The sequence below is a fragment of the Ambystoma mexicanum genome, chromosome 2q (genome assembly GCF_040938575.1).
Source record: "Ambystoma mexicanum isolate Mex_15411 chromosome 2q, UKY_AmexF1_1, whole genome shotgun sequence".
Lineage (NCBI taxonomy): Eukaryota > Metazoa > Chordata > Amphibia > Caudata > Ambystomatidae > Ambystoma > Ambystoma mexicanum.
Window position 1 is genome coordinate 619,902,143 of NC_090924.1, and position 24,039 is coordinate 619,926,181.

The following is a 24,039-nucleotide window of genomic DNA, read 5'->3' on the forward strand; positions in this document are numbered from 1 at the left end:
GCTCCAATGAGATACTGCGGAGGACTAGATCATTTGTGATAGTTTAGTTGAGTGATCTTCCTACTCATATCATTTTCCTCGTCCCAGTACCTGTGTTAAAGGTACAGGCCTGGAGATTCTGATCTTCCTGAGGCTTTCTCCTGTATATTGTGTTAGATGGATTGAATTCACAAAAACACATGCTGGTAGTGTTTGGCAGTGTATATGAGGGTTCTGATTCTGTGAGACCAGGAAAGGATGGCCCATATGTGGTATAGCGCATTCTCTGGCGATAGTTGTCGCTTATCCCAAAAGATGTTCCCTCTCCCATGTGACTCACCCCCGGTGCATCACCCTATTGTACTTTGGATGCACTGCCGTGGCCCCATGAGAAAGGTCTCCTCTTAGGGGAGAAGAGACAACATCTGGAGATTCGTCACAATACCCATGGCTTTAAAAGGGTGAATATACAGCAAGAAAATAAATACGCTACCCTAGTACTTAAATATATTTCCGGATAGACCAAACCTATTAATCTATCTTAGATTTAGGTTTAATTTGCTATGTACCTTAGATATAATCGGACCACATAGAGGGCTAGCAAAGAAAGATAGGGAATGTCGTCTATGTCAGCAAACCAAACAAATGTGGAAGCATATTATCCTTGAGTGTCCATCTGTTGCATTATCTAGGGAATGGTGGTTGGTCCAATTTGTTCAAGATCAATGGACTGACCAAGCTGATTGTGGCAATTGGTGTTTACGGACAATCGCATGTCTGTTATAATTGCATTATTTTATTTTATCAAGACAATCTTTGTAATTCTGGGGGAATTATTTATATATGGGAATTAATGTATGCCAATGGTGTGAGGCCTTATTTATTTTTATTTTATTTATTTTATTTATTTATTTGAATTTATAAAGCGCCCAGCAGCCTGAGGGCATTGTGCCATGGTACAGATAATTCATAGGCAGTGGTACAGGTAAAAAAGAAACATGACAGCGTTCCAGGGTTAAATAGGTGCAGTATTAGAGGCAGTACATTTGGCAATAGACTAGTTGAAGAGATTAGTTTTTAGCACCTTCCTGAAGGTTGTGAGGGATTGTTCATTTCTTAGGTTACGTGGGAGCGCATTCCAAGCTTTTGGTGCTAGGACTTCAAAGCTTGTGCCGCCCGCTTTGGCTCTGTTGAAGGCTGGGACGGAAAGCAAGCGAGCGTATTGATCACATATTGGTCTGTGTGCTGGGGCTTGGTGAATACTTTCTGCTAGGTATGCAGGGGCTGTCAGGGCAAGGCATCTGTGGGTGATAGTGAGGGCCTTAAATGTAATGCGTTCCTTGATAGGGAGCCAGTGGGTGTCTTTCCTTGCCTGTGTGATGTGCTCTCTCCTCGGGATGCTGAGGGCGGCTCTGAGGGCACTGTTTTGTGCCATTTGAAGTCTGTTGACGTTATTTGCGGAAGTGCCTAGGAGTAAAATGTTACAGTGGTCGAGTTTTGCGCCAATTGTAGCTCTCGCTATGTTAAGGCAGTTTTTTGGTGATAGGTGAGGTTTTACTGCATTTATGATTTTGGTAGTAAGTGCGGCTGAGGATGAGATGGCACTAACTTGTCTGTCCATTGATAAGGTGGAATCTAAATATACACCAAGAGTTTTCACTGCAGTGGCACCTCTGATAATAGAGTTCTCTATGGTGAAGGAACTATATTTGTCGTCTAGTTATTTTAGGGATTCTTTTGGGCCTACTAGTAGGATTTCTGTCTTTTCCCCTTTTAGACACAGACCATTAGCTGCCATCCAGGCCTGGATGTGTGCATAAGTCTTCAGGAGGGTGTCAAGATCTTGTTCATAGTTTCCTGTCAGTGGGAGAAGAATTTGAGTGTCGTCGGCATAGATGGTGAAGGCTATGCCGAAATCTTCTAAGTCACTGAAAAGAGGAAGGCTGAATAGGTTGTAGAGAGTGGGGGAGGTACAAGACCCTTGTGGCACTCCACATTCGATGGGTGATGGCGAGGCTGAGGCATGGTCGGAGAATACCCTCATGGCTCTACCCTCTAGGACCGAGGTGATCCATGCAGTGGCTTCTTGTGAGAAGTGGGCAGTGTCAGTGAGGTGTTCGCACAGGATTTTGTGGTCAACCAGATCAAAGGACGCCGATTGATCCAAGAGTAATAGGAGTGAGGTTTTGCCTTTGTCCATGGCTTCAAGTAGTTGGTTCTTGAGGTCTAATAAGGCTGATTCAGTACCGTGACGGGAGCGGAAGCCGGATTGCCTTTTACCTAGAATGTTATGAGTTTCCAGGTAGGATTGGATCTGTAAATAGGCAGCCTTGTCAAGAATTTTCAACAAAAATGGTACAGTTGTGATTGGACGGTAGTTGTTAGGGGAGTCAGGGTCAAGGGTGTGTTTCTTTAGAAGTGGTCGTACCCACGCTTCCTTAAGGGCAAGCAAGCAAGATGACTTGTCTGAATGCAAACGGTGTGGGTTTGTTTGCGCCCTGCGGGGTGTCTGGAGTTTGTGATATTGCCGGAGGATTTGTAGTGGGTGGTGGCGCTTTGGGCAGTTTGTCAAATTGGGACTTAATTTTGGTCTGAAGTGTTTTGATTTTGTTTAGCATGGCGTGCTGGATGTTGTTACACCATATTTCGTCTTTCTCGGTGGGTTGTGTGGAGGTGGGGGGAATTGTCCGTTCGTTGTAGATGGAAAATAGTTCCTTCGATTGGGAGTTTGCTTTTTCAATTCTGGAGTTGTAGGTGGCGGCTTTGGCTTTGGTGATGGCCAGTTTGTATTGTTTGGCAACTATGAGGTACATGTCTCTAGTGGTGGTGGAGGGGTTCGTTTGCCAGGATTTGAATGCTGCTTTTTTTGTTATTCGAGCATCTTTGAGTTCCTGTGTGAACCATGAGTTGGCATGAAGTGTTTGTTTGGCTTTTTTTAATTCTAGTGGGGCTATTGCATCTAGAACCTCTTTCAGAGTGGTGTTGTAGATCTCTACCAGCTCTTTGGGTTATTAGATGTGGGATGGGCGAGCGCTGAGGCTTCAAGCCGAGGGAGGATTCTTTCGGCAGTGAGTCGTTTTTTGGATCTAGCTAGGGTGGGTGGTGCGGGTGTGTTGGGGTTCCCTCCTGTTTTTGAAGGTATGAAGAAGTGCAGTAAATGGTGGTCAGTACATGGGCATGGGGTATTGGAACTAATGTCTACTGCGCAGTTGTGGTCTGCAATCCTTAGGGGTGGTGCAATTAGTTCTTATGATTATTAGTGCTATGTGGTTACTAGGGGTTTTGCAAATGGTATATGATTAACTACTTTCTAAAACAGACTTCTTGTATTGTACAAATATTAATCAATTTGAATCTAGCTGTGCCCATTTGCTGCATGTGTTTTCACCTTGTCCTGCCAAAATTCAATTCTAGCTGTGCCCAGTTGCTGCATGTGTTTTCTCCCTGTCCTGGCAAAATTCTAATCTAGCTGTTCCATCTGCAGCCTCTTCTTCTTGCCCATTGTTTTCTCCTCCTCCCCTCCCGACCCTACCTCGCCCTCTCTGCTAGCCCTCCCCTCTCTTCTTTCCTCTTTGCATTGTTGTATTGTCTCCCTTCTGTTTTCAACCCCTATCCTCATCTCCCCTCAACCCCACTTCCCATTCCTTAAATCTGCTTAACTACTCAGAGCGTAGTAATGCCTAGTAGTCTACCTCCCCTACACTCCCCCTCCCTTACCCTCACACACACCCACCACCTCCACTGTTCTATATTACACCACTATATGATCGTATGACCCACCTCTACATTGTATAGTAGCCTGTCTGTTCTACCCTGCTCCCCACCCACCTTTACCCGATTTATGTAAGGCACTTTGAAAAACGAAGGACATGAAAGCGTTACCTTCACTATTATATGTATTATTTGAACTTATTCCTGCACGTACCTGCTCTGTGCAGTCTGTATCATTCAGAAAGTGGAGGGCTCTGAATGACTGTTGTTTTTTCCACTGTCCCCCACCCCCTCCTTGAGCGCTTTGAAACACTGTGCATAGGCGTTATATAAATAAACAAATAAATAAAATTGTGTATTTAATTGTTATTGAATGTGATAATGTTTTAACAACTGTATTAATAATGGTAAGACTACGTGTTATGGAGCGATAATGTGTAAAGTTTTGTAAACTGTACCACATAATCCCTTTTTTTGGAAAAGGGCAAAGTTCTGCTGAGGGGCTTAGATTTTAAGCAGGTAATCAACGGTGGTCAAAACAAGCTGGGACTTAAAAATAGAGCAATAATGTTAGAGCATGCTTCTATATTGAAGAACATCTGCAATCTGAGCTCATTAAAATTCTTTGTACAGTCGCGCTGGTCGGTACCTGAAGGAAGTGACATCATTAATGTTAGTCCCCTGAGCATAAAAGGATCATTTTAATGATTAGATTGAATGTCTTACCATTCAAGGGCCGAATGAGTTGTCTTGGAATTTCCAAAACTTGTGCTTCAAGATCGGGCACTGAGGAAGATTTACTTAGTGTTATTTTGGTCTGGACATACCTCTTTAATTGATCTTAGGAGACGTTAACTCAGGCGACATTTTATCTGCTATAATGTGGGGACTACAGTGGAGGCAATGTCTCTCCAATTAACTGCTATAATATCAACTTTATAGTGGATGTATGTAATTATGTAAAGCAGCTTTTAAAAGATATGAAAGTCTTGTTTAGCCATTTTGTAGAACATGCACATGGTTTTATGATTGTTTTTTGTAAGGAAGAGTTGTATATCGTATTATTTATTATGTTGTACATACGTATCATATGTTAATGGCAAGAGCCGAATAAAAATGTAATTTCTTTCTGGAGGCGGATTCCTCATGCGTCAAAGACTGGGATAATGAAGAGTAGGATTTAGAGTGATCGGGTTATATTAGTAAGTCACCTGGACATTAATGTACTTGTTCTCAACATTTTCAAGTTTGTGTCCCATAAACAGAGGTTTTGACTGGTCCAATGGGATCAGGATCCCCATTAATCAAGCTGGATTTGACACAACAGGGCTTTTGCATGTTGGGGCTTGTAGGCCCATACTTATAGTGGACGAGTAAAACCACATGCTCTAAGCATGCATGAAGTGTATAGGTTTTCTCACTAAAAGGGGGCACCTGTATTTCCCTCGTGCTACTGGTAATGTGGCATGTGCATAAGGTAGATATGGGAGCCCTGTGCAAATATCTTGCACTGAAAGATATTTTATAGTGCAAAAAATATCAGTTCATGGTAAGTGGTTGCACTCATTAATAACAAACACACACAATTGGTCTTTATCAACACTAAGCAAGCACTGTCCTTTGATTGATGCTGGTTTGCGTTCTTAATGACCCGGATACTTACCTGTAATATTCATTACCTCCACGCCCCAGTACTTACTTGTGAGGGATACCAAGGATAGCAGTGAAAGATTGATCCATGATCATCTAAAACATAGACCAACCAGTGTGCCATTGCAACACCCCAAATTAATTACAGATCACCACAACAAATCACCCCTGAGTCACAGTCACAGTGCTCAACACTCCCCTCCCCAAAGGGGACAAAGACCCTTGCATGTGCAAATTGAAGCAATAGTGTCTGTTAAATGTACTTGGGTAAGCCCAGGAAGCCGCCCTGCAGATTTCCTGAATCGGCACTCTCCTTGCCTCCGCCCAAGATACTGCCATGCCCCTTCTAGAGCAACCCTGAACAGAAGCCGGCAAAGAGTCCTGTGCCCCAGAATAGGGGATGGGAATGGTCTGCCTAATCCAACAGCTAGTCATAATCAATGATGCTTTCAGGCTAGGCTTCGAACCCACAAATGTCACAAACATACTGTTAGACTGTTGAAAAGATGCTGTTCTGTCACAGTAGTCCAAGACAGCTCGTTTCACGTCCAATGTATGCCACTGCTCCTCTTCAGGCAAGGTGGGACTGGGAAAGAAGGACGGCAGCACAATATCCTGTATCTGATGGAACTTTGAAAGGACTTTAGGAAGGAAACTCAGAAAACATCTAAGAATCAGAGTCTCGGGAGAACTTGCAGGAATTGAGCCATGCACAACAACGCTCCAATTTCACCCAGCCTCCTTGCTGAGGTAATGGCCACCAAGAACACTTTTTCCATGTGAGAAACTTGATATCAATGGACTCCAATTGTTCAAAGGGAGAGTCCTGCAAAGCACGCAAAATCAAGGGAACGTGCCAAGGGGGGGAACACCAGCACACACCATAGGTTTAGACAAAAGGAAACTTTTTAACAGCCGGGAGACAAATGAACTGAGAACCCAGAGCTCCTTAAAAAACCTGGTTCACCACCCTCTGGTCTCTAACAGAGGGCAGCACGAGACCCAAGTCCCAGCCATGCTGCAGATACTGCAAAAGCAAAGGTACAGGAGTGTCTAGGGCATGCACCAACATCCTAGCGCACCACCTTGCAAAGTTCTTTCAATGCACCTCATACACCTTCAGTGTCGAGGGACACCATGGACTTCTAAATAGCTAATGCCAATTGTGGAGTTAAGGCCTGTCTGCATAATCTCTGCCTCTCAAACTCCAAACGCCCCACATCAGAAGCCGAGAGGCAGGAGGACACGTCCTACCCAGACTGGGCATCAGAACAAGGGCAGGAACCATCCCGGTACCACACCCAGGTCGAGAAGAAGGGGGTACCAAGAGATCAGTGGCCACACCGGCGCCACCAGAATCACATCTGACCCAGAGTCTCGAATCTTCAACTGTACCTTGGGAAGCAGCAGAATTCGAGGAAAGGCATAAAGAAGCCCCTCTGGCCATTCCAGTGTCATGGTATCCACACCCCAAGCCCCGGAGATGGGAACCTTGAGTAAAACCGGGGCAGTTCGGCATCCATTCATGATGCAAAACAGGCCCAGCAGTAGTGACCTGAATGTCCGACAAATCATGAGAAACACCGACCTGCACAAGATCCAATCGGATGATGGAAAAATCCGGCTCAGGCCATCGGCCCAGATGCGGTCCACCCGCCTTACATGTACTGCTCGTAAAGAAAGCTGGTTGCTCTCCACCCAACATCTCCACCAGAACGCCAGAGACTGCAGGTAGTGCCACTTCGTACCACCCTGACCATTGACATTCTTCAATGCCGACGTATTGTCCGTTAAGACCCAAACAGCCTACCCCCGGATGCCACGGGAAAATGTTTATGAAGCCAGGAAGATCGCCACTAGCTCCCTCCAATTGGGCGATTGTGATTCCTGCATCGGCATCCAGTGCCCCTGAGCACTCTGGGCCCCAAACATTGCCCTCCACTAGAGGCCACTGGCGCCGGTAGTATAAATGTTCGGTAAGGGGTGAACCAATGGAAAACCCTGTAAGAGATTGTCCAGATAGATCCACCACTGCAGCTGAACCCACAGATTGGCAGAATGGCAATCTGCGACTCCTACAACCTCCAAGAGCTGTGTAAGTGGAACACCAGTGGTCGCATTTGCAGACATGCCCACAGGACAACAAAGACACACGCTGCCATGTGACCCTGTACCTGGTGAACTTCCCTGGCCATAACCGAGTCCTTGCTGCAGGCAGACTGCCCGGTCCAGTGGCAGCAGAACCCAGCCCTGCACAGTCCAGAAATGTGCCCCTACTTATTGTAGATCATGAGAAGGCTCCAAACAAGATTTGTGCCAATTTATCAGGAATCCCAGAGATTTCAACACTCCACAGACAATGGTTAACTGCTCCATCAACAGCTCCCTGGAAGAAGCCTTGAGAAGCCAGTCGTCCTGGTACGGAAACACTTGTATCCACTTGGCATGAAGGAGTTCCACCACCGGGCCCAACACCTTCATAAAAACCCTGGGAGCTGTCTTCAGAAGGAAGGGAAGGGCCCGGAACTGGAAATGTCTGTCCAGCAAGACAATTTGCAGATACTTCCTATGTGTCCGAATGGGCATGGGAAAGTATGCATCCTGGAGATCCAGAGATGCCAAAAAGTTCAATCCCCAATCAACGGGATGATCCTTTGCAGACTCTCCATCTTGAAATGCAGAGTCTGCACGAATTTGTTTAGCCTCTTGAGGTCCATGATCAGCCGGAACTTGCCATTGGGTTTCAGCACCACAAATATAACAGAGTAGAACTCCATAGCCCTCTCCGTCCTGGGAACCACCTGGATTGCCCCTTTTTTCAAATGTTCCAGGACACTGTGGGCTATGGCCAAAGCGCACTCAGCCCTCCTGGGTAACGGAGTCGCCAGCGCTCACTAGCACGAGGGGGCAGAGGGTAAGACAAATTCAAAGTGGTACCACCACTGAACACTTCTGTTCACCCACAGGTCAGAAGAACCAATGGAGCCTGGTCCCAACACATTTGGCGTCAGAACGTTTGCTAAGGTACCGGAACAAAGGGTTTGCCAGCCTTCTGTGGTCCTATGGCCTGACTTCCACCTGGAGGCTTATGAAAATTTTCCCTGAACACCACATGACTCAGAATCTTCTTACAGGCCGCCATAAGCCCCAACCTCAGAGCAACAATGTAATTATCTGCCTTGACGACACAATGTACCCTGTCCTCCAGAGAATCACAGAATACATCTGCCATCTGACGCCCAACAGAATGCCATTCCTGGAGGTTCAAGTGACGTTGGGCTGATATACCAGTTCCCATGATAACTGACGCAGCACGCACTCCATCATAGGCTAAATCCAATAGGATCTCCACCTTTGACTGTATAGCTTGCATCAGGGGAGCAGAGTCTGCACCTTTTTCCACAAGCCAAGCCCACTTCTGAAAACCATCCAAAGCTGTGTAGGAGGCGTACGTTGCAGCCTGAAAGGCCATGTGTGCCCCTGTGTAAGACCTTTTTAGGGCCGAATCTACCTTTTTATCGACAGGTTCGCAAATGGTTGCCTCCTCAGCTGCCATTGACAAGCGATCCACCAGACTCGAGAAGACAGTATCCACCTGGATCACCTGTGAAAGTGCACCCTCCTCCCCCTATAGGGGTTAAGGTTTAGCCAGGAAACTGCCACCTTTTCAGGCTCCTGCCCATCCTTGCAAACGTCCTCCCAAATCTTAAGAAGTAACGGCAGTCCTGCAATGATAATATTTTTAAACTAGTATGGAGGAGACGTGGATCCAGACGACACATTAGTCACGGGGAGAACGGTTGATGAAACCCCATGTATTCCTCCACCTGCACCAATGCAGCATCCAGCGCCTCCTTATCCAGATACTTCCCCTTATGATTGCCTGCATCGGCCTGCACTTCAGAGGAAGACGAAGAGGACTCCCCGTCACAAGAGGAAGCGGATGACAGCATCAGAGGCTCGGATCGCCCAGACTTCTTCCACACATCAGCCTCTTCGTGAGGCCCTTCCTGCAAATGCAGACTGTGAAGCCATCATGAAGCAAGACACAGACAATAGATTCAAAGTTCAAGATAAAAGGGTTTATTAAATCAAATGTCAGGATGGCAGAAGGCCTAACTTTCCCTATTCTAAGGTGGGATTTCCATACCTGAACAAAACAAAGGCAAGGCTAAGTCAGAAAGTTCAACTTAAAAGTCTGCCTATGTCCAAAACCTATCCTTGCCCTCACAACTAAAGCTAAACAATGTGTAGGGATGTCAATAACAAATGAAATGGTGATGAACGTAAAGTTCTCAGCTTCTTCCAGCTCCAAGCTTCCTTTTCAGCTCCCCTTCCCAAAGTTCAAGACAGTTCAACAAAAGTCTCAAGACAACCTTTCTCAAGTTCAAGGCAACACAGTTCTATACAATCCTCAGGGTTCCCCTCCCCAGGTTTCAGGCAGCACAGTTCCACATAATCCTTGGGGTTCTCTTCCCCAAGTTTCAGGCAACACAGTTCAAAAGAAAAGGGGATTCGAGGCTCCATCCTCAAGACAGCTTTTGCAGTTCATCAAGTCTCAGGGTTCACTTCCCCAAGACTTCAACGTAGCAGCGGATATTTGCTTCAGTCTTTCAAAGATCAACACAACTCTAGGCCAACCTGACCCTCCTTCTGGATTGCCTCATCAGCTGACTTATAGTGCTTCCCCTGGGTTGGTTTCACAAGGTATTTGGTTTTCGCAATTTAGGGTTCACGGTATAGGCGCAGTTGTCAGACCACATGGTCCACCCATCACAGGTCGTGCAACCAGGAATCCTAGGCTCTTCAGCCTAAACAGGGTTTTCTGTACCTGCCTCTATGTACTGGTTCATCTTCACTTAGCTACTCCCTGTCCACCTCTTGGCTCTACGTGCAGTTTCACACTCTCCTGGCTTCTTCTGGTTAGCCTCTTGGCTTTGCCATAACGTGCTGCACACCTCTTTCCAGCCTTTGGCCTTGTCGCACTGTATCCACTCATATAGAGTTAACTATGTGATAGTCTGGTTCATGCCCCACCTTTCTGTCGCACTCTTTCACACGTGTGCTCATTCCGTAAGCTACTTTCAAATGGAAACTTTCACTTTTGGCTTACATCAGCTATTAGCCTTGCACATAACGTTTTCATTCAGTTCAGCAATCAACATACTTTGTTTCAGATTCGGTTCAGTATTCAGTATGTTTGGTTTCAAATTTTCATTCAGTTCGGTATATAATATATTTGGTTTCAGATTTTCATCCAGTTTGATATGCAATATGTTTCGTGTTAGATTTTCAGACAGTTCGGTATGCAATAAACTTAAATCAGCTTGATTTCAACTTTTAATTCATACAACACATCATTCTGTATGCACGGCCCGCTAGGAGCACCCCAGCTTTTGAGTGGCTTTCCCCGACACTCACTGCCCTTTGTGTTCCTCTCCGGCGGCTCTGCTGCTTCCTTTCTGCTTCTCAGGCCAGCGGGTCGGCCTCTGCAAGCCCCGCTCACACTCCGGGTGCTATTTGTGAGAAACCAGAGGGTGTCTCACTGACTAGTGCCCAAGGATCTGTCATCCAGGTGGCCAGAACACAACCGTCGATTTTGGATTCAGTTCCTGGGGGTGGACCAGAACGGGTGAGGGGTCAGGAGGAGTGGTGGATCTTCGGGGAGTGGGACACCTGATGGCAAGATGTGGTATCCCCCCACAACACCTTCACCCCATCCTACCAGGTAGGATGCCTGGGAACTTTACCCTCCTCCCTACACAAACACTTTCACACAGACAGCCTGCTCTCGGAGAAAACAGACTCTTACCCGAGCAATGCACCTGACATGTCCCACTGCTATGGTCAGGCAAAGTCAGGCAATTACTTTTGGAAACTCACACCTGACTTCCATTAAGCTTCCCCAAATGGATAAAAGGCAGAGCACGAGAGCACAATCTGAGCAAGGCTAAACACATGAAGGAGCATCGTTTTTTCCAGGCAGCAGCTGAACAAGGGGAGAAATGCGGCAAACCGAGAAGGGAGAACGAGGGGGGAGATACCCATGACCTTTTCGTTGATGAAACCGTGACTTTCCAAAAGCTTTCAGATTAAAAGGCGTAAGCCCAGGAAACCAGACTGAAGAATCCTGCATTGTGTCGGAGATACCCGAGGCCCTCCTGCATGACTTGCCGAGTCAGGGAGGAGCAGCAGCCGCTGTGGTACCATCCTTGGCTCCATGACCAAAGCAGGGCCAGAGAAATCAACACAGCCAGTGAGTTGGGGAAACCTATACAAGACCGGTCTGTGTTGAAGTCAAGGTTGCAAGCAGCAACATTGTGTTAAGAGTGAAAAATATTAACATGTGTGATGAAAGACACGAGTAGAGCTCAATTGCCGATGGATGTTTGAACTTTAATATGAATCAGAGAAGGTATGATACAAAGTAACAGAGTGGTCCGGCACTGCGGGTGTGCTCAATCAAAGGTCTCTGTTTGAGGTATCCAGACAAGAAGTGGCAGAAGTAAAGTTTAAAGGTGAAACTTATGAATAAAGTGAATCAAAGTGGTCCTGCAACAGTTTAAGCAAAATCCATCGCATACTCGAAAGTCTTAGATTTTTTATAAAGGGGAAGGCAAGGTAAGTGAGATTACAAGGTCCAAGCCCGGCCAAGGGAGACCTATTGTAAACATGTGTTTAAAGGGGATCCGAGCCCGACTGAGGGAGACCCGTGATGAACAGTAAACCCAAAAACTTGTAAATGTGAAAAACCTGATGAGAAAGAACTTCGGCATTTGTTTGTTAATCCAGGCACTCTGCAAATAAGAGACTATTATTGGAAAAGAGACTTTGGCGCAGAAGGCCCAGATATCTATGTTCTGAACTGCATCCTCATGCTAGAGAAGATAGAGTGTGTGTGAAGCTTGAGTGTGCCACCTTTTCCCGTGTTGAAAACGTGTGGAAGTAAAGCTAAATGCTCAACTATCCTGACATATTATTTCTTGAACACTTTTCTTTTGTATACATCATTTTCCCACACTATTTGTTCTTAGAGGTTATGATTGGCAATAGGATTTTTTTAGTGTAGGCCCTTTTATATTGACAGAGACTCCACTAGGACTGGGTTATTTATTATTTGATGGTTGTAGCTTGTTCCCATCTTTAGATTTAGGGTTAGATAGGCATTCAACCAACCCATTGAAGTTCAATAAACACCCTTGAACAGTGATCACTTGTGTCTGTCTTCACTGTTTGACATTATGCCTTCCTTAGATGTTCTCCACATGCAGGCAACTCTGCTGTTTTGGCACAGACGCAGTCCTTTCTTCTTTCTTCTTGGCTCGTGGCTGCTCTCTTTACCACAAAGAGGCTCCCACGCCTGTGGTAGCCTAACAGCCTGCTTGCCTGGGGCTCCAGAGGTCCTCTGGGACATCGACCAGCATCCTGTCTTTCTCTCAGGCCCCACCATGGCTGCCTCCTTCCAATAAGGGTTCCCTGCTGGTCTCTCCCCACAGGCCTCCCTGTTGCTCTTCTTGGTGCTCCTTTGGTCTCCCTTTATACACCTGCAACCACTTGATAGGTTGCAGGTGTGGACTGTCAATTGGGCTTGCCTGACTATAATGAAAGGGACATGCCTGACCTTTAAAGTACCCTGCAGGCATCTTCTTCGTCCAAGTACTAGAGTGGTGATATGAGGTTTTAGTGTTAATTACTCTTAGTCGCCTCTTCCTCGTCCCAGTACTGTTGGAGGTAAAATGTTGGGAAATGAGGGGAGAGGTTCTACAACAACCCATGAAGGCCGGGGGAGGGATACATTGATCTTCAATAGGGAAAGGGGGATACCATGTCTCGCCCTTGACCCCTCTCTTCTTCACCCTCTTTCTGGTGCTTCTAGAGTAGTAATATCTCTGAGCATTTTCCGGGACAGTGGGACAGTCATAGCAATACCCCATTACTGCCTCTGGGATAGATGGTTCTTCCTGAAAGGGAAATGCGGAATACTACATCTCGCCTGAGGACATCTCATTCCCAGTCCCCAAGGACCCTCTACCCAGATGATCCTCCTCCACTTCTCCACCCCCAGGGTCAGGATCCAAAAGCGATGGCTTTCCCTGGCACTTTAAGAAGAAAACACAAGGGGAGTAGATGTGAGGACGCCCTCAGGTTTCTCACAAGACCAATATCCTATCCAACAGTACAGGAACTCTCTTACGCTTGAAGGAGGTACGGGCCGGGGGAGCCCGGGAGACCCAAAGTGAATGTTGTATTTATAATTGCCATGGTTTTCTTTTTAAGTTTCCCGTGCTCCCCTGAGCTGTAGGAGCCTGGGAAACTTAAAAAAAAAAACATGGAAATCATAAATACAACAAAGTTGTATGTATAATTGCTGGTACTTTCGCTTTGATTCTCCCAGGCTCCCCCCGGGCCGGGGGAGCGTGGGAGACTCAAAGTGAAAGCCGCCGCAATCATAAATACAACACAGTTGTATTTATAATTACTGGTACTTATGCTTTGTGTCTCTCTGGCTCCCGGGAGGAGCCCAGGAGACTGAAAGCGAAAGACACCGCAATCATAAATACAACGCGGTTGTATTTATAATTGCTGTGGTTTTCTTGTTAAGTTTCCCAGGTGTCATGACCCTCGCCCAAAACCCCCTCTGGCAAACCCATTGCCCAGGTGGAGTCAGGACTCGGGCCTCTAGAGCCTGGCATCCTCTTCAAAAGCCCTCATGGGGCCAGTCGTGGCGCCTATGGTGCCAGGCTCATACACCATGAACAACAATGTGCTTGGGAACTACTTTATTGTATTGTCAGCCAACATGGAGGCATCCACATAGCTTGGGTCCTAAGAACCAAGCTATGCGGTCTAGTGTTTTGGGTGTGGCAGGCCTGGAACCACTTTCCCTGGTACTACTTTACCTGGGCTATATAAACCACACCCTGACTGCAGAACATGCTTTGTGTTACTTTGCAGCTTGCAACGTGACGCTCACCGTGTCCAGCTATTCCCTCGAACAAGTAGAACCTGCAAGGAGACAAAAGGAACATCATTAGCAGCAGCATCTTACCTGCAGTCTTCATCTTTAAACACTCGCAGCTACTGAGAACAGCTTCCTCGAATCTGCACACCTCCCGGACATAACGACCTGAAAGAGGACGATAGAGGCAACATTAAAGAAAGCTGTAGAGACATTTACAAATTACGAACTGCTTAAAAGGCTTACCTGGCTGGTCGCCTCTCGGCTGGCACCACTCCGGACATTCCATTCGCGTTGAAGAACACTGCGACCTACAAGGAAGGCAAACACAGGTTAGCAAAGGCAAGACTTTGCAGCGTTGCGCATAGCGCTTACTTACCGCATCATAGCGCTCTTAATGCGCCATCATTTACCAGCGGGGCTCAACCAAGCCAGTTCGCCGCGCTGAAGCTCCGCATACCTAAGGGAGAAAAAAGAGACATTTTAAACAAAGAAAGGCATGCAGGATAGCAACATAACTAAAGAACAGCAATAAGACCTACCTTACCAATATCAAACGGGCCGGCGTCAGTGAAGTAACTGGACCGCACTCGCCCATGAAAGACAAATTGCCCCTGCAAAGAAGGCAGGACGGAGAGCACGCCTAATTCTACCACAAGGCAGAACCTTCCCCGCAGACCACATCAGGGCAAAGCTGAGAAGCATACCAGCGAGTAACCCAGCTGGGTGGCGTCCCTGTGGATACCAGGTGAGCGTAACACCAGGCTCCCCCGGGTTGGGGGAGCCCGGGAAACTTAAAAAGAAAACCACTGAAATCATAAATACAACGTGGTTGTATTTATAATTGCTGTGGTTTTCTTTTTAAGTTTCCCGAACTCACCCGAGCACAAGCACAGGAGGCTCATCCATTTCACAAAATAGATGCCTCCTAGTGCTTAAAGTTTTTGAGTTTGAGCCTCATTTGCTCAATATTTTACATAGAAACTTTGTTTAACAATATTTGTTATATACATTTTTGATTATAGACCATCTTTTGAACCAATAACATTTTTGAGTGAACTTCCCCTTTAAGCATTTTATATTAAAAACGGGGACCCGCCTGGATCTCCATTGCGTCCAAAAATAATGTGACTGCCCATAGAGGCGGTCACGCACACTGGAGCCCCGTCCCTACCTCCGCGCAACAGAATACAGCTACGGAGACAGAACCGGTGCGGCCTGGCAGAGGGTAGGATGCCCAACACCTCATTTGGATGCCAAGGGACCCGACCCCCAGACTCACAGCAACTCTCTGGCCAGGCAGACAAATAACAACAAGGCCATAGACGCCAGACCGCCCAGCAGGGCCTGCAGGACAGGAGCCAGCTCAACCAGGCCCCCTGCCCAGCAAAGGGGCCTGGGAGACAACCAACATCCCAACCCCAAGGACAGCAGGGAGAGGAAACAACAGAGCAGCAGGTGGCCCAGCCACCCACCCAAGATCCTGACAGGTAGGCAGGAAATAAAACCAACATCTCTGGAGGGGTGGGGAAGGTATGGGCGTTAGTTAAAAGGTGAAATGGATTCCTGAGATAGAGGTTGGGAACCCCACAAATAAGTACTGGGACGAGAAGAGGTAAGTGGTGGTAATAACTATTAATCTAGTCACATGGTAGTGAACAATGAATATGCATCAGTACTCTTGTTATACATGGTAGAGATACAATCCTAAATACAAAACAGACAATTCTATGTGACACCCTGCTAGCAGCAGCCATTCATCGTATTACTACAAACTGGAAAAACCAAGACCCGCTAAATCATACAGCTTGGTGGAACTCTATCTGCATATCTCACAGATTATGTGAGGATACAAATGCAACATTAAAGTTCTCAGAAATGTGGAATCCCCTGTAGAATTTCATCAACAAGCTCCCTCCAAATTCTACTTCCAACAGCCAAATCCCGGAAGTTCTTAAACCCCCCTAAATCAAACCTAGTAATAGTAGGGGCTAGGCACCCCCTGACGTCTCCACATAGCATATTTACTAGGCATTGGTTAACCTTTGACCACTCCTGGCTGGGTTCCTATCCCCCTCCCTTTTCTGCCAATCAAGTAATAGTAGTCCCCTTGCTACCAATTAAGTTACATTAGACTCATAGATCTGTGTATCTTCCTTAAAAGCTAACACAACATAGCCACCCTATAAATGTAACACACTCCCATTCTGCAGATGTTCCTCCAAGTGACAGTAGCAGAGTCATGCCTGTAAGATCGTGGATGAATCGATCCTACCTTTGGGCCTGCAACTCTTTCACACAAACAGAGAGGCGGAGGCAGGAGATTACTTAACACGTCTTTATTGCTTCACACTCTGACAGGAACTAACGGTCCCCTTGATTTCCCGCTCCTCCCCTTCTCATTGATACGTGTCCCTTCCCACGTGGCCTGGGTGAATGGCGACACCACAATGCCATAGATGACTCACGTTAGGGTCCCTCTTCCTTTTCTCTTTTTCACTTTCTTTTACCTTTCTACCAGTTGTAACATTGCAGATTTAAAGATATCATGTTACCTTCCCTAGAGGATATAAACTGGTAGTCCACCCGCACATAACTACAGTATCTTGAATGCATTTGTAATCAGGGGCGTAGGAGACACATAGAATCTGGGGGGGACAGGGGACACCTTGGGGACTTTGCTTTATTTATTTATTTATTGTGTTTTAGTCAAAGAACTCAACTCAATTTAACATTAAAATTAAAATAGCAGTACATATTAAATTAAAAATATCATCACTGTATAAAACAAGAGAAAAGAAGAAAAGAAGAAAAGAAGACAGAATACAATTAAAGGATGCAGCAGCAAGGAACATGTCTTTTATATGTTGCATTTCTGGATTTGTCATCTGACTGAGCTCATGGTACGAGAGAGGAAATAACAATTACTTCCAGTGGGCCACAGCTAGGACGCCAGCTCGTTAAGCGGCCGATCACCTGTAAGTGGATTCCTGCAAATAAAGGAATTGCAGACTTTTCTACCAACTGCAAGTTGCTACGTTTTTGTATGGGGCAAGGAGACGTGTGTGTCTCTTGGAATGGAAGGATGTGGGTTTCAAAGAAAGAGGAAGTCTTGCTTATACCTCTGAGTAAACCCTGTTATGGGAGTAGAGGGACCAGGTGTGTGATGTTGCTACTTTGACTGTCCTCTGGGGGTTGAGGGTACATCAAACAAGGAGGATGAGCGATCGCATGCCCACCCCCTTATAAGCACTCCCCAGGTCTGCGGCCGGATGCGTCAGACCCGTGGGATGCCCAGTAAGTGGGGTGTATGTGGACCCTGGGGGGTGGCAGAGGGGCAGCCCGCTATGTGGGCTGCCCCTCTAGTGCTCCTGTGAGGGCCGGGCCAGCCTCTCACGATGAGTCTGGTCCCTCTTATTCCATCTCATGCTGGCTTTAGAGACTAGCCTTTCTTTGCCTTTGTTATTCTGAATGCAGAGCTGGACTCTGTTCCTTTCTCATTTAACATTTGCTGCAAAGCCTGATCTATTTGATTCTCTCATATGTTACTAGGACGGCAGAGCATGGGTCCTCTGCCCTGTTACACTATTCAAAGAGCCCCTCTGGCCTTTCTTTGCCTCTCCGTTGTCTCACTGCTTGCTTGCTTAATACATACCTCCTTGCTTGAACACTCAACATATTCTCCCTAACACAGCAATGGCAGCTGCAGTCTGTCTTAACTGCTGTGTGTTCCGTGTCTTGAATTGGCTTCTTATTTCCGCTTTACTGTCTGCCGGGGAAAGGCATTTGCCAGTCACTGCCATAATGGTTCTAGCTGGCCATAAGAGGGCAACAGCTAGCCAATATTGGAGGAACATGGGCATATTATGCCAGAGGCTGGCAACTGCCTTCCTTATGCCTACACAAGAGACACAACTCTTGCCTTTGTTTCTAACAGTAATTCAGTGGATGAAGAATGGCAAGAACACACATATTGCTTATAAATGAAGGGGATGATGTCACACTTGGTTAAGGCATTTTGATGAAGCCAGGAGCTAATTTCCAGCCGCAATTAAGCGATTACCTTTTAGACTTCTGGCTTTAAATGTTAGTATCACCTAGAAAGCACAGAGGTTGCTCAACAAGGTTCCTGGAGCACAAGGGGTACCCTACTCGTGGGCATGGATGATTGGAGGGCATTCTTGCCTTGGTTTGGAGCCTGGCCCTTACAGCCATGATGGGGGGAGGGGCCTATTACTTTTGGTCATACGTACCCTTTGAGGGTGGGCAGACATTGCCTCCTGCTTTAGCCCACTAACAGCACTGCTTTGCAACTCTATCACACATAGCTGTCTGATGGCATGTAACTCAATGCTACTAATGTTATCAGCCTCGGAAGTCTGGAGTCCTTTGCCACATCAACTAGGGTACAAGGCTTGCCACCTTAGACTTACCCATGTCTGAGTCAGCATCTGTCGCCCTGTGGGGAAGACACACACAGAAAGAGTAGGGCACGGTGCCCTTGTGGGTTTTTCACACTTCTTCCTCAGGGTTGGCACAATTCACTCCGCAGAGAAAGTGACACATTCTGGGCAACATTCTCCCACTTTGACAATGTCACCCAAAGAGCTAAATTGGGCATTTGAAATACCTCTGTCGAATTATTATTGCGCAATCCACACTGATGGGTTTAAGCACCTGTTTAATGTGAGATGGCAATTAAGGGCATTTCCCAACACACTCAAGAAACACAGGACACCCTCTTACCAGCGACATGCCATGCTCTCATTCTGATCACGAATTGCCATTTATCTGGGGTCAGGTTAAATGTATTTGTTTATTTATTACATGTGTAGCATCACGCAAAACCCACAAGCATCAGGGCGCAAAGTAAACTACATGGAGTGGACCACTTCAATTGGCACACGTTTTTACTTTTCCGCCACAAAATTGAAGATTTTAGTGTGAAAGGCAGGTGAAATCACATTGCTTTTCCACTCTGGAAGAGTGTAAATACCTCGCACAATTAGCGTTTATTGGCGGAATTGACAATGGCTTCCTCTGGACGCCGCCCGCTTTTACCAGGTTTCATTTCCAAGCAGATACCAGAGGAATCCCTTTCCTTATTTCCAGCATGAGAATCCATGCTGGCAGTAAGGCTGCATTTGTCTGGTGGAGCGGGAAATACAGGGGGTCCTTGTGTGTCCACTCTGCTCCCGAACTCCACCCAGAAAATGCACGAAAATCCGAGCAATTAGAAAAAGCGACAGTAATAGTGTTTTCCACCACATTTTCTGAACCAATTGACCTGGAAAATGCTGTGTTGCATCGGAAGCTGAATGCATTCACTCTGCATATTATCCCACCGGAAGATTAAGGCAGGTGCTGAACACAGGTGTTACATATTCCTGTGTACAATCTGTATTTGGAGCATTAACTCACTGAGCTACCTTACAAATGATATCTCTTCTGGGGCTTTACCGTCTTAATCCCTTAACTGCCATGGGTATTTCTGACAAGGCCTTTTTGGGTGATTTCGGTATGTCGCCATTCAATCCCTTGTAACTTTTTTGTTACATGAAATATCTCGGCCCAATTTGGCCCCTTTTTTCCCCAAATGTAGGCTGTCGTAACGTTTCGGACTTTGCCGGGGGTTGTGGGTAATAAATTCTGGGGCGATTCGCGCAAGTCAGACCGCTGTGGATTCCCACGGGTGTCCTCTTTTCGGAAATGCATGAGGTTCCCTGTTTTCCTTGGTGGCTTCGACACCATAGGCCCAAATCTGTATGTTGTCCACATGAGGAAAATCTGCTCTGCCGAAAGGCTTGGGGTTACCAGTGGGTTAGTCTTTTCCCTTTGCGCCCAGGTAGGTGCACCTACACATGTGAGGTACCGTTTTCGTTGGGACACCTGTGGGAACGCAGCGTGGTAGGACATGTTTTGTTGGTGGCGTGTTTCGGTGGGTGTCCAGAGTGAAATATCTGAAAATTTTGTTTTTTTCCACCAAATTTCAGAGACATTTCACTCTACCCACCCTCTGAAACACGCCGCCAACAACAAATGTATTACCTTCCCGCATTGCCACCGGTGTGCCGACGAAAACGGTACCTCATATGTGTGGGTGCACCTACCTGGGCGCAAAGGTAAAAGGCTAACCCACTGATAACCCCAATCTAGCAATCTGCCCCCAGGGAGGGCTACATGAGATGCCCCATCCATTTGGGGTGGGGGGAGTGGGCAACCCCATTTCCACTAATAACATCCATGGTGGTTCAGTGGCCCCCCACACCCACCCAAAACAAGTTATAATTTCTTTTATTTTTGTTTTGCCCCTTTCCTAGGGGCAGATGGGCACATGTGTGTGGCCATCTGCCCCGGGGGGGAGAACGTACTTCCCCAGGCTTGGCAGCCGGATCTGCCAATATTTGCAGTGGCCCCCCCACCCCAAATGGATGGGGGCATCTCATGTACCCCTTCCTAGGGGCAGAAATCTGCCTCCAGGGAGGCCTACATAAGGTGCCCCCATCCACTCAGGGTGTGGGGAGAGAGCCACCCCCCTTTCAAACACAATAAATCCTGGTGGTCTAGTGGGTCCCCCCGGTTCCCCCACCCCCACCCAAAACAAGATATAATATATTTTTTTAACCCCTTGCCTAGGGGCAGATGGGCACATGTGGGTGTCCATCTGCCCCCAGGGGGGGGCAAAACGTACTGCCCCAGGCTTGGGGGTTGGCTCTGCCAATATTTGCAGTGGCCTCTCTCCCCCACCCCAAATGGATGGGGGCATCTCATGTACCACTTCCTAGGGGCAGAAATCTGCCCCCGGGGAGGGCTACATAAGGGGCCCCATCCACTTAGGGTGGGGGAGAGGGCCACCCCCTTGCAAAAATCCTTGGTGGCCCCCTTTAAAACACAAAAGAATCCGAGTGTTCTAGTGGGCCCCACCGGGCCCCGCACCCAAAACAAGTTATAATAATGTTTTTTTTTTTTAGTTTTTCCCCTTCTCTAGGGGCAAATGGGCACATGTCTGTGGCCATCTGCCCCCAGGGGGGGTCAAAACGTACTGCCCCAATCTTGGGGGGGGTTCTGCCAATATTTACAGTGGCCTCTCCCCCCCACCCCAACTGGATGGGGGCATCTCATGGACCCCATCCTAGGGGCAGAAATCTGCCCCCAGGGAGGGCTACATAAGGTGCCCCATCCACTTAGGGTGGGGGAGAGGGCCACCCACTTGCAAAAATTCCTGGTGGCTAGTGGCCCCACCCGCACCCAAAATTACATTTAAAAAAAATGTTTTGTTTGCCCCCTTCCCTGGGTATTGACCCCATGCTTTGGAGGTGAGGTCGGGGGGGGGGGGGGAGAGGGCTGCTTACACTTCAAAAATAGATCCCTGTATGACACACCAAACATATTCTGGGGGATAAATGACATTACATCCCCCCCACTTACAATTGTGGGGGGATTTGTCCCCCATGTCCCCCCCCCATGTCCTACGCCCATGTTTGTAATTAAGTAAATGTTTCTTCCTCTGTTGTATCAGATAACTTGTTTCACTTTACCGATACTATGTGACAGAGCCCCGCCCATATTTTATGATTATTGTAAAACGGTACTCTCTTCTAATTCTCACTGCATTTTGTCTTTTTTTGTATTATATGTTGTTCCTCTTGTATACCAGCGGCCTAGTCCTTCACTTCTGTAACAGGCCCTTCCTTATTTCAGCGTTTATCCTTTATGTATCTTCTCCCTCTGTGGGGGACTTGCCACTGGTTTTATAATATCTACTATTATTTCTGTTAAAATGTCAATAAAACGTTTCAAAACTCAAACAATTCGAATGCATTTCCTAAAACGACTGTGTTGCGCGGATGACGCCTTCGTGAGCTCACTGGCGCCACCCTATGGTTCCACCTATATTGCTGCAGTGAGAACAAGTATAAATAGGCTATCCTTCCTGTCAAACTCTATTCTGTTATTGGAAGTGAGGAGGTGTGGTCTGTGGCATGGAACCGAATCAGGGGAAGAGATGCAACCCGCTCTATTACTATAGAGCGGCAGGAGCCCTTGGAAGATACTCCGCGCCAACTACACCTCAAAGAAAGGTGTGTGCGGCTGTCGGAAAGACCTATATTTAAAAGTTATTTTTTCAAACGGAATGTTTAAGGAGTCATTTGCAGGGAGAGGTTCCAAATAGCAGTGAAGACATTTCATGTACAAAGAGACTAGTGTTCAATTCACTACTCGTCCAGTTCGTGCGAGCCTGACAAACTCGCTTGATCTGCCTGTGCCTTTTTAAACAAAAAATATAGGAGTGCTTAAAACCATACTATAACCCTCAGCATTAAACTCTTTATAAAAGGAAGACATCTACACTTGCATCTCGTTCGTCGTACCCCTCCCCGTTTTATTCAATGAAGTGATTTGGAAGGACACGTGTATATACGTTCCTTAACTTTAGGTTGGGTGGCCAGTAATTATCGGTTTGTCTATAATTGTATTGTCACGTCAATGCCACAAAAGGATTTTCAGTGCTGACAAAGACGTACAATTATTACATTAATCAGTCTAAAAGTTAAGTTTAGAAACTTTAACAGAAATACACTGAACTTTCTGAAAACTGTTTCGAGAAACTGTGTAAATTAAGGAGTTTGGGATAAAGTTCCAACCCCCTTTTTAAAAAGCTGAATGCCCCTCTTACAAAAACACACGCACGTTGAAATAAAGAGGGTTGTTGATCAGTGCAAACCAAAAGCAGTTCTGTCCTGTTTTAAAAAAATATATAGTATCCCGAAGAATCCTTCCAATTAAATCGTTTTTTTTCCTACCTAAATCCGGTCTCCTGGTGTTCATGTCCTTTTTTTTTTTTGTCGTGGTCAAGTGGTCGTCTCTTATGGGAGTATAATATCTGACTTGAAAAGCTGGATTCCCCATTTCACAAAATTGTGTGATCCTGGGCAAAATCTCTCTGTGGCCTTAACGGCTAAGTGTGTAGGGAGCACAACCTGAAAACTAGCTGAATTCAATTCCAAAGAGTGTGACGCTTTCTAAATGGGGAGAAATTGAGGGTAACTGTTCTTGCTTCTCAGTGCATTTCAATGGAGAAATCGCTTCTGCTTCCATCTAAATTCGAACTGTGAATTTGCTAACGTTGTGGTATGTGAAGAGTACCACAGACTGAGACCATGTTGGAGCTCTAGGTGTCTTCCTTACCAGTTCTTCTTTTCGTGGCATAGTTGTACTTGTAGTTTATGGATTTGCTATGTTGCTACCTGTCCCTGAAACCTGGCGTTTCACTACAGGGAAGCTATTCTTTAACCCCCACGTGCGTCTATTTCCCAAGATTGACACATGGAAGTTGTAATTTTTCTGGTTATGCAATGTATTGATTAGCACAACTCTTATTTCACCTGCAATCCGTTGAATAAGACTGATTTTTTTGTAATTATGTTTTGTAGTTTTTTTAAAATTATTTTTACATGTCTTTGACATTAGTTACATCCAATGTCTTAAGATTTTAGTAAACGAGATTGTTTCTCTCACAATTCCTTACCCAGGGACTGGGAAAGTAGGTTTGCTGATACCAAGCTGTCCAGTTCCCCATAGCGATTCTGAGAAGGTCAACCAGTCCTGTTTTTGCTTGGAATTTTTGGACTTGTAGTTTTACTAAATTTCAACTGGGAAAGATTAAAAACTCCAAATCCCAGAATCCAAAAGGAAAAAAACACGACTGGATGGCCTTTTCACGCATGGCTATGGGAAAT

General features: G+C 46.3%; 1 protein-coding gene across 10 annotated transcripts in view; it reads left to right on the top strand.

Moving 5' to 3' along the window:
• Positions 1-24,039, top strand: part of PRKAG2 (protein kinase AMP-activated non-catalytic subunit gamma 2) — a 2,090,293-nt gene that overhangs the window by 1,643,254 nt on the left and 423,000 nt on the right. Inside the window, exon 1 of one of the 10 annotated variants that reach the window (XM_069647774.1) lies at positions 22,244-22,380. The exons of 8 other annotated variants lie outside the window; for them this stretch is intronic. In XM_069647774.1, coding sequence (XP_069503875.1) covers positions 22,282-22,380 — 99 coding nt within the window. In that variant the 5' untranslated portion in view covers positions 22,244-22,281. Of the gene's footprint in view, positions 1-22,243; positions 22,381-24,039 lie in introns of those variants that run through there. One more of the 10 variants, XM_069647775.1, reaches the window with a different exon arrangement.